The sequence below is a fragment of the Agrilus planipennis genome, unplaced genomic scaffold (assembly GCF_000699045.2).
Source record: "Agrilus planipennis isolate EAB-ADULT unplaced genomic scaffold, Apla_2.0 scaffold205, whole genome shotgun sequence".
Taxonomy (NCBI): Eukaryota; Metazoa; Arthropoda; class Insecta; order Coleoptera; family Buprestidae; genus Agrilus; species Agrilus planipennis.
The window spans coordinates 107,934-119,887 of NW_020439054.1; the positions used below are offsets into that span (position 1 = coordinate 107,934).

The window sequence follows — 11,954 nt, forward strand, 5'->3', positions numbered from 1 at the left end:
AAAGGGAGATTTGTTTGCAAGAGGGTTCAGAAGGTCGATACAACACAGTGCGTTTTGCTAAATGTTTAGGAAGTCGTATAACGTGACTGAATTAATTGATTTGATTGAATTGGTGTTCGACTAGTCGATAACAATCTTGACTTCTTCTGTGGATAGAAGAAAATGTGATTTAACTATTTTATTAACTACATAAGTGAACTGTGATTTCAGAATAGCGAAATTAAGAGTTTTATGAGCCATATTTGAGTTATGAAATCCGTTCAGTTGCAGATAATGTTGTTATGATAAAGGGAGACTTTTCTCCAATTTGTGATATTTATCTAAATGTGATTACTGTGTATTTAGATTTTAGATTGTTTCAACTGAATATTTACGATAAGTTTTGTTGATGTTTAACCATAGACTTTTAGTGAGATGTTTTAATTTAATTAATCCATTCAAATAAAGTAGTTTGCTATCGAATGCATTCATTTACTTTGTTATACATAATATTAACAATATCACTCTGAATGTATGTGAAATATTATATTAAGAAATGTTTTATTTTCAAAATCAAAACGCAAAACCTAAAAACAATTCTGAAAAAACGAATACATCATTTTACGTTCTTTTCTTAACCATCATAATACTCGCACTGAATTTGAATATGCATAATGCATATACACTAACGGTAAAAAAAAATATTTTTTTCTGTGGCATTTTATTAAAAATTATACATTTTTGGTATACTTAATTCATTAAAATTAAATTAATACTTAATTTAGATACAGTAATAAAATTGAGTTTTCAATAACAGTCTTCATGATTTTTAATAGATTATATTTCTACGATAGAGCTGATCATTGTTTGCTGTGCTTTTTATAATGACACATCATTGTGGATCTAGAAACGAAGGTTTTGCCGCAGACTTCGCAGGGATAAGGTCTTTCTCCTGTATGGAGTCTTTTGTGAATTGCCATCGGCGAAAATTGTGTAAATGTTTGACCACATACTTCACAGCTAAATAAGAAAAAATAAATTTGATGATACAATCTCGAACATATTGTTCAACAGTTGGCATTAAAAATTAATTTTTTCTTCACATCATCTTTTATTAGCATAAATGTAAAAGAGGTCCATAAATAGAGAAGCAAGTCAGTAAAAGTTGCGTAGAATATTAAATAAAAATGAAACTTGGTTACAACAGTGTGCATTATTAAACCAATGAATGAAAAACATGACACAGATTTTTTTGTTTCTACCTTTTAATAGTACTTCGATTTATCTGATATTGTTTATAACATAAACCAAAGAAATTGTTTAATTATTGCGGTAATTCCAAAGATAGTAGTGTAAGTTTCAGTTTAAGGCATTTGGGTTGCCTAATCTACTAGCAAGATTCAAACAGACTGTACGCGTATTCATACGAATGACATCTCTCTGATTCCGCCCCACTACTCACGCGCATTGATCAGGTTTTAGGTAATTAATGGGAACTTACAAATTAGTGCGTTTTATCTAATGTTCGTTAAAAGATAATTAGACACATGTGCTTACAATATCTTGGGTTTTACTACTAAGGCAAACACAATATAAAGATATACCACAGTATATGCGAATTGAACATAGGGATGATTTATTCTGTTAGGTACAATCAGCAAACGGCAACATTATCTTTTGAAAAATACGACGTTCAGCCATCTTTTCATATGAGGGGTGTTACGCCATATACTTAGTACTCTTATATTGCTAGTAGGGGTCTATAAAAAGATGACGACCCAACGGTGCAGACATAGACAACATGTCTGTCTCCCTCATTTAGATTTTGAACGTTGTGCGCATGTCCGAGAAGCTACCACGCATACGAAAACTTGTCTACTCTAACTACATTGAGAGATGAGGGCTTCTCCCACTACAGTCGCAACGCTTGCGCATAACGCATCAAGTATAAACGAGTGAGAAGAAGTATGTAACTGAACTAGCAATATAGGAGTATTAGGTATATGTGTTACGCTTGAAAGTTCGGTTAGTTTACAGTTCTCATTTTGCTCGTGCGACATTAAAAAAAAATTTGAATCAAAGTTGAATGGACTATTTTTGAAAAATAAAAAACCTTTAAACCTTGGTGGACTTTGATTCCAAAAATGCGTACAAAGAAATTTGTAATGTCCATGTTTTTACCTTTTTACCTTATACAGTAGGTTCACTCCTACTGCGATCTAACCGCCATTTTTTACAAGCCATCATAAATTAACTGGATGTGAATTCAATTGCTATACAGACATGACAAAATGTTCACCGAATAAATAAATTACACATTGTCTGCATTTTTTCTTTTTATGTTGCACAAGCAAAAATGATTTTTTCAACCACTAAACTCACAAAATTTTTTGACGAAAGCTTAAATTGCATTTATTGAACTTATATTGCTTTATTATTTACACGAAAAAGAAGATACACAGATATAGAATGTAGTGACTGGTAAGTGAACCTATTGTACAGAATATTTTTATATTGTAAGTACAATAACGAAAGAACCAAAAATATAAAACCATATTTCATTTAGTAAAATCATATTACAGTAAGTAAAAAAGCGACAATGTTCGCCTTTCAATGCAATACACGTAGGTTCCCACTGAGATAAAAAAATATGAATAAAAGGCAGACTGAATTCGCTCTTTTTGGATGTTCGTACCCGAATATTTGGTAATTCATATCAGAAGTATGTAATAATTAAAAGCAAATTACGTTGTAGAAAATATTTTTTTACTAAGTGCACTATAAAGAAATTTGGGAAGTTTGACATGTTACGTTAAAACCGTGAGCCCGTAATAAGCGTGTACGTTATAAATGACTTGTACTGTTATCCTGCATATTTTTTATTAACGTAGAATGCCGAAACCTCTAATTTGATAAATTTCGGAAATTCCTAAGAGGTAAAAGTTCTCTTCACTAAGACAGAACTCGTATTTTATATAGTGGTCTGAATTTATTCTAATGATGTATATGTAGATTCTAATATTAATACTGATTGGGGACTAAGTAACCACTAACATACCTGTATGGTCGTTCTCCTGTATGTGATCGTCTATGACACCTCAAGGCATCTCTGCGAGCGAATGCTTTTCCACATATTTCACAAACGTACGATTTTTCTCCTGTGTGCATAGTTGAGTGAATTCTCAAGTCCACCCGCGTCACGAACGCCTTATCACAAAACTGTAATAAAAGATTAATATATATCTAAGGATAACTAACGTATTATTCTCAAATTTTTAATTTTCAATATTTAACACAAAAACGTTGTTTCAAATTATATGTTCATTTTAAAATTTAACTTATAAAAAAGTAAGATCTTCTTCTATCTTTACAGAAGACAATAGATTAAAGAAGTGGCTGATTTAAGTCGACGAAGTCAGATAAGTCAGGACGGAAGGAGTAGTAGGGATATAAACCAGGGGATAGCGGAGGGCCGAGTCGCCTTCAACAAAAAAAGACTTCTATGCTTGCGAACGATTAATTTAGAAATTCGAATAAGATTGTTAATGGTGTATGTTTGGAGCGCGGCGCTGTACGGGTGCGAAACACAGACGGTGGGCGCGGCAGAAAAGGAAAGGTTAGAAGCGTTCGAAATGTGGTGTTATAGGCGAATGATGAGGATACCGTGGATAAGAAAGGTTAGAAACGAGAAGGTATTAGAAAGAATAGGAGAACAGAGGACTCTATAGAGGTCAATAAAAAGTAGGCGATTTAGATTGGTAGGGCACCTTCTCAGGCTTGAAGGTCTAGTCAAAAACATATTAGGGAGGAAACAGGAGCTAATAGGAGTAGAGGTAGACCTAAATTACGGTTCGCAAATAGTTAAGGATGTGGGATGTTCTAATTTTAGGGAAATGCGAAAATTAGCTCAGGATAGGAAGGAGTGGAAGTACGTGTCCAACCAGTCTTATTACTGACGACATTATGATGATGAGAAAAGTAATTACTGAATTACTATGGCTAACATTTATAATAGAATGACTATTTGCAAATATTATACAATTTTTAAATTTTAATGTGAAACTACTTTAATTTCCACTCACCACAGATCACCTCAAGTTAATGAGAAAAATTTGTTGCTGCTGTTACACTCGAACCGGGAATCAAACCCGGGTCTTAACAGCAGCAACAGTTATGTTTATTAAATATTATCATTTTTTGTAGCTGTTTTACTTTCCATTTAAAACTACATCCAATCAAATAAAATTTTGGCTTTGTTTTACAAAAAAATAAGTGAATGAAGACATTCATACCTCACATGCAAATGGCTTCTCTCCGGTATGTATTCGTAGATGAGTTTGAAGGTAGCTCTTGGACACAAACATCTTTTTACATACTGTACAAAGAAACTGTCTATTTACAATGCCCCAATGCGTTTTTAAATGAGCTTTACATAGTCCTTAAAAAAATAAAAGGGTTAAATTAATCATTTACTTTCTATTAGAGAGTTTTATTTAAGAAAAATACCTTTTGTAATAAAGCCTTTCCCGCATTCTTCGCATGTGTAAGGTTTAAGCCCTAAATGCCTATTTGTATGATCCAGAAGAGATTGTTTCGTTTTAAAATGCCGGCCGCAGGTAGTACATAAATACGGTTTAACGTCCGAATGAACCCTTTGATGTACCATGAGATAACTTTTACATTGGAAGCCTTTACCACACGTAGGACATGATAACTCATATTTACCTGGGAAACAAGTAATTTTAATAAGAACGCATGAATCTAATAGGATAATTCAGAATTAAACTAACAGAACAAAAATAGACTCTTATTTATATTACAACTACAATATACATTGTGTCAACTGCAGAATATAGAAAACCCATATTATAAAACAAACGTACTAGACTTCGTACACCTTAAACAATCTAACTTTCTGTAAATAGGTTCGTTGGTGGATTCTTTAGTTATAATTTAATTTATAACTAAATAATTCGCCCAATGTTTTGACCAACGCTTGTTTATGTTAATAAATAAATCAATTCGACTTATTACACCTTCTCAAGATCATAAGAATCACAAGAAATTTCATGTTAAAATGTTTTTTACCGGTATGATTGGCTTCATGTTGCGCAAGTCCTATTTTGGATCTGAAAGCTTTCTCGCACGACCCACATTTGTAAGGTTTTTCTCCAGTATGTATTCTCATATGCTCTATTAGTTTGTAATTAGTCTTATATGTTTTTCCGCACTCTTTACACTCTTTCGGTATCCATTTTTTGCGTTTCGCTGTGCTTACGGGCGCACACTTTTCGTCTTGTTTATCGTTCTCTAAATTATCATCCTGTTGTATTGGATTTGAAGTGTCATCGTCGTCGCTTTCGCTTTCTGCATCGCTTAATTTCGTTTCCGTTTTTGTGATCGTAATCTTTGGAGTTTCTTCGACAGCCTAAAATGTTTTTAAATTATAATTCTGGTTTAATACCATTACAAACGTTTCTAAATTAAACATTAAATTAAGAAACTAGAAATATTTTCAGGATATTGGAAAATTCGAAATGAAACTGAACGCCTTTAACAATCTGCTAGTCCTTCCGTTATAGTTAATTCAATATTTTTAAAAGAATTGGAAGAGAATAGATAAAAATGTTGGAAAAGTTTTTAAAAAACAAAGGTTTTGTTTACATCAAATGATTAAGAATAAATGGGAATACCCTCGTACAAGTGTGTCGCGCTCTACTTCTATCGTCACCTGTTACTTATAGACTATGTTGTACTGTTATATCACTAAGCACGCATGCAAAAATTCAATTTAGTTACACATAAAGAAGGGGGGCCAAAACTAACAAAATTTTCACTGTCGATAAACCTGTTCACGAACGGACAGGTGAAGCGAAGTAAAAGCCTGTAAAAAGGAAGGTTACGATTGTGGTAATCAAATAAATGAAAAAGGGAGACTCATCTCAATTTACCCTTACAAACTTTACTGACAATGGATGTACACGTGTTTCGTCCACCTCTTATGAATACCCAAGTAAGAAGTAGCGAAACACGTGCTTAAATTTAGATGAGGAAGAATTTACATATTAATGATTTGTATATAATTTTAATAAGCCATTCTTTAAAAAATTTAATAGAAAATGAATACATGGTGGCTTTAGTTCATGTAACTCCATAAAAATAACAGGAAAGTTTTAGTTCAAAATAATTTACTGATTTATTACTGATTATTTCGCCACTCATTTTCAGTGGTTTCTTAAAATGAAAGAAATGTAACAAACAAAAGCAAATATAAATTATGTATTTATATACTGACTACTCTAAAGTAGTTGGGGAAATAGTTATATTGTGTAAATTTTAATCTCTTCCTGCTGTAGATTAATTGTGAAATAAGTTTTTTTTGCTTTTGTTTGTTAAATTTCACCGTCTGATGAAGCTCAGTAGTGGCATCTATAAATAATTGGTAACCAAATCTATGTGTTTTTCCCTGTTTTTGTTTAGTGCATAACAAGATGTGCAATCTAATTACATAATATATTTTTTAAAAAAAATGTTCAGCAAGATGTACCTGCGAATAGACAAGGTGAGTTTCATATTTTTCGTCTTTTACATCAAACATTATAATAGTACAATTAAAGTTCCATATATATATTTTTACAAAAGTTGTAGTTTCAGTAAATCATTTTACTTCTAATTTTGTGATTGAAATATAGGGAGCAATAGTTCTACACATTTCCTCTTGATTAGAGAAANATATTACCTTCACTGTTTCTTTATCTATTCTCATTTGATATTTCGACTCTGGTGTCATTGATTCATTCGCTGTAAAATTATTTTCTTTCATGTGTGTGTCACAATGTTTTGCAAATTCTCCTTTTCCATGAAATTGTTCCTGACACAGAGTACAAGTCAACAATATTTCTGGAATATCTATTTTATTAATGCCATAATCTTCAGTTGAATGTGAAGCAGTGGTGCTAGTATCAAAGCCTTCTTTTATTTGTGAAGGCATACAAACAGGAACAGGAACAACACTATGTGCTGTATCGTTTTTCTTCTGACTGACAAGGGCGCTATCTTTTTGATCCAAAGTAATGTTGACATCTGCAGATGTCATTACTGTCGTACTGGATAGCTCGTGATTTAAATTCAATTTGGAATTTTCAAAAAGTTCCTACAAGTAATAATCAATGGTTTAAAAGTATTACCTACTGAAGTGAAAAAATTTTTGAAATCGGTTTGCTAGTTCTAAAATTATCCCTAATTAACAAACTCATAAAATTTTCTACTCTCAATATACATCTTAGGTGAATAAAAAAATGGTTAATAAAATCATCATCATAATGTTGTCAGTCCTAAGACTGGTTGGGCATGTACCTTCACTCTTTCCTATCCTGAGATAATCTTCACATTTTCCTAAAACTAAAACATCCCACATCCTTAACTATTTGTGAACAATAATCTAATCTACATGTACCTCTACTAAATTAAATACAACTCAATTTTTTTCTCTCATTTAATCAAAATAGACTTTAGAATTTTTACACATTAACACCCTGTATCTCTTAACTGTTAATATATTAATATGACATGTGTTTTGTACGTATATAGTCTATAAAAAATTAATATATCATACCTGTTGTGCTCTATCTGCACTATTGTGGGACTGAGGATGAGAATGAATATCATCAATTTCATGAGAATTACTTGCTGTAGTCAATTGTGCCTCTTGATGCAAAATATATTGCTCAGCAATAAATTGCTGTTCTGACTGTATTAAATTCAACTCTTCCATATATCTTGAATGCTGAAGCAAATGCATATCTGCTGAGCTGACTATCATTGAATCTGGACCATTTAAACTGTGGTTTGAAAGTTCGTGACTTGGTAAATCATGGTGATTCAAATCCATGGCACTCATAGAGTGAGCTGCCGTAATATTTGCATTATGCTGATTTAACATAATTTCATTGTCTGTAATGATTATGTGTCTATGATCTAGCTGACTGAAATCAATGTCCTGCAAACTTTGTTCACTGAGCAAATCATTGTTTTGAACCAAAATTATATCTGAATGGTTTAAATTGCCAATGCCTAAAGATGGAGGCACTTTGTTTAAAGTATTATGAGATTTTGTTGCACTATTTAGATTGCCAATGCCTAAAGATGGGGGCACTTTGTTTAAAGTATTATGAGATTTGGTCGCACTAAGTTCTTTTAGTAACTCTATCAATAAGTTTTCTGTTCTCACTGATCTTTCACGAAAATCATAAAAGATTTCTAACTTGTAAACGCAGGTTTCACAGATCATCTTTGGTAAGTCGTCAGTTTGATGAATCTTAAAATACAATAAATTTAGTTACTTGGTTTATCTGATTGATAACGTAAATATAACCTAAAAATTTGAATAATATTACCTGAATAGGAAGACAAGTTTCGATCTTTTTATTAATTTGACGCACAGCAGCTTCGTTTCCAAAGATATTCACACCTAAAAGCATGTTTGTTTTTGTGGCACATAATCTGCAGAGATCCCCATATCTCGTATTGTCATCGGCTGCCATTTTGCTTCTCTAGATTATAATCAAAGCAAATAACGTAATAAACTAAGATGGATAATTGAGCCAATTTTTAGAAATTTCTTAACATAAAAAATTTCTAACTTATTATTTTATTACATAATGTAAAGAAATAAGTAAAATGAGATGTATATAATCACCAAAAATAACTTTTTTTACAATAACATTTGTAGAAACGCTAATGCTACATTCAAAACACGAACTTACACGATTAACAACGAAAGGAATTTCTAAAAGCAAAAGTTGCGTCGTCCATTAATCACAATTAATTAGTTTGACAAGCATCTTATTAAAATTTAAACTATTGAATATGTTTAAAAATAGGAAGGAAAGAAACTAATTATGTTAAGTTTTTATAGATTAGTATGTTAATTTGTTACAAAATTCGAGATTTTTACAAAAATACATTTTTGTAGAAAATTAAGTTTTCCATCGATACTTTCTTTTAAACATTTCAGTTACAAAAAGTAATTAGAAAAACAAAACTAAAAGTTTACAAAAAATCACATTTTTGTCTCTCAGTAATTCATCCATAACTTTCACCAAATATATATATATACGACATAAGAAAAAATTACTACAAAGAAGTGTATAATTTCTATTAGTGGAGTAAACGAAGATTTTCACTTCGGAAAAATTTGTAACCAGGTAAAGTCTACCCATAAACAATATTCTTCAAGTAAGCTAGAATAACGCGTCCTATTCTTATGTAACAATTTCAGAGCAAAAATACAGTTTTTTTCTGGATACCTTTTTAAATTGTATTTGTAAAAACTGATAGTGCCATTCGAAACAACGAATAATTTTACGTAAGAAACATATATGATATTTATTTTGGGTATTAAATTGTAGTGAGTAGAAATAGGCTTGCGGGAGGACGCACACTGGACGCAAATGGCTAATAACTTTTGATTGCAAAAAGCAAATTGTATGAAATCAATTGGAGATGAGAGAGTATTATTTCCTGGAAGTATTACATATTTTTTAAATACTTTAATTATTACATATGTAGCTTGANTTATTTAGATAACATATTTAAAGAGAGTTTTTAAAATATGTATTTAGCAATTAAAAAAACATCTGACCTTTAGACATAGTAACTTTCCGAAAACAAACGTATTCAGTTGTTCGCGCTAAATTTCAATCGTCAATATCAAAGCTTAGTATCGCTTTATAAGTGATCAATCTGAAGGTGGAGATGTGAACTAAAGCCCTTATGATTTATTTTGATACATGCACGTTTTTATATAATAATTACACATGTATGCATGGTGACTATGGTGTTTTTAAGTTGATAAACAATAGTGTGAAGTTAATGCATTTGAATAAATCAATATCAAAAAAACATGTAAATCATTGAAAAATTCGACAATAATATGACAATATATGATAACTACCAAATTCGAATCGAAATTGTGTATTGCTTATAAACGCTGCCATTTTGGCATTATTGTTTAATTATATTGTTATATTTTAACGTAATAACTGCTGCAAATTGTAAAAAACAATCTGTGTTGATATAATTGTCTATTTTTATCATCCGGTATTTAATTTTACTGTTTAAAATTGTTTACTTTTTTTTAATTGATTATGTCTTCCTGTATGTTTTGCTTTTATATGTCATTAACAGGAATAACTTGTTTAAGAATTCTTAATCGGTTAAGCTTGTTTTCTCTTCCTATGCATGTTTAAAATTGTGATAAAGTTGTTAAATGTGAATCGAATTGGTGTCATGCGAACCTACTCAAGGTGCACTAGACGCTTTCATTGTAATTTTACTTCGATTTTTCTTCTTTGGTCCTGCAAAATCGAAAAACTTTGAATTTCTAAGAGCTTGAAAGAAGACGGAAGTACAAATTGTAATAAAATATGTAATTACAAGTGGGTTTCATAACTCTTGAAAAGGGAGATTTGTTTGCAAGAGGGTTCAGAAGGTCGATACAACACAGTGCGTTTTGCTAAATGTTTAGGAAGTCGTATAACGTGACTGAATTAATTGATTTGATTGAATTGGTGTTCGACTAGTCGATAACAATCTTGACTTCTTCTGTGGATAGAAGAAAATGTGATTTAACTATTTTATTAACTACATAAGTGAACTGTGATTTCAGAATAGCGAAATTAAGAGTTTTATGAGCCATATTTGAGTTATGAAATCCGTTCAGTTGCAGATAATGTTGTTATGATAAAGGGAGACTTTTCTCCANAACAGAGATTTAGCGTACAACAGCAATCGGTAGAATTTCAACTTTGACAAATTCAGAACACACCATGAGTTCTTATGAATTTTTAAGCAGTTACAAATTATTCTTAAATAATGTTTCTTTTTTGACTACGTTTATTGTGATTTTGTTGGACCTATTTGTCCCTCACCGATGAAGCTACCGATTTCAACCTGACACGATCTAGAATTTAGAACCACTGGATGCAGCGAATAACAAAAACAATGAGGCAAAAATTCCAAAACTATCTATAATGCATATATATAGATATTTCTTGCAATACTCAAAATCTCACAAATTAGTGCAACTTTATTTTTATAAAGATATTACATTCACTTAATGATTTACATTCTCTTAAGATTCATTAGATAAAAAAAATATCTGAAATAAAATAATACAACCATCTTTACATTTTTTAGACATTGATTATTAATTTACTATTAAAATGCACAATATTCACATTGTATTCGCAAAAAACTCCTAAGAGATCATTTTAACAGAATACTATTACAAATCTTACAAGTCAAATCTTTTATTGTTGAAATTAATTACGCGATAATTTTAATACAATTTTTGATACAAAAAATAACGTTTTACTGCGGCGCATACAATTACAAATACGCCAATAATTTATAAAAAACAAAAACCAGGTGCAAATGACGAAATAAAAATTTTATTTAGGACAAAAAACTACATTTTAAAAAAATGATTAATAGGCAATGTAAATTGAATACTAAAGAGGTAGTGAAATTAATTTAAAAATATAAGGTAAGTAACATTTTCTCATTAGCTTAATTCAATTTTTTTAAGATTGTATTTATAAATATAGCCATAAAATAACTATTTTGTTATTTGTTTTTGTTGCGACTTTGATTTAATTCATAATACGTTTCAAAAGATAGTAGGTACAAAAAACATTAAAGCCTCTCGTAAAATAATGTAATAATTTGAGGTGATTGTGGTTGAAAACTAAAATAATTGCTTTTAAGTACAATATAAGCTAATTGCAAAATAATAATTTCATAAAATGATGAAATATGCTCTTCAAAAATGAATAAGGCAATCAATGATGATAATAAGAGACCATGGAATACATTAAAAAACAAAATAATAAGTGTATTAAAGCAGTCTTATCAGATTAGTAATTAGGTTTTATTTAAAATAGTAAACGCAAAAGTAACAACAAAAATATTAT

General features: G+C 30.5%; 1 protein-coding gene across 1 annotated transcript; it reads right to left on the reverse strand.

Moving 5' to 3' along the window:
• Nucleotides 1-688: 688 nt before the first annotated feature.
• LOC108740329 (zinc finger protein 260) lies at nt 689-8,905 on the reverse strand. The gene is made up of 8 exons (XM_018474611.2): nt 8,376-8,905; nt 7,595-8,296; nt 6,719-7,132; nt 5,068-5,407; nt 4,486-4,704; nt 4,272-4,417; nt 3,038-3,198; nt 689-999 (listed from the first exon to the last, which is right to left on the reverse strand). The coding sequence occupies exons 1-8, from the start codon at nt 8,520-8,522 to the stop codon at nt 840-842; spliced, it is 2,289 nt and encodes a 762-aa protein (XP_018330113.1). The 5' UTR covers nt 8,523-8,905; the 3' UTR covers nt 689-839.
• Nucleotides 8,906-11,954: the final 3,049 nt, after the last annotated feature.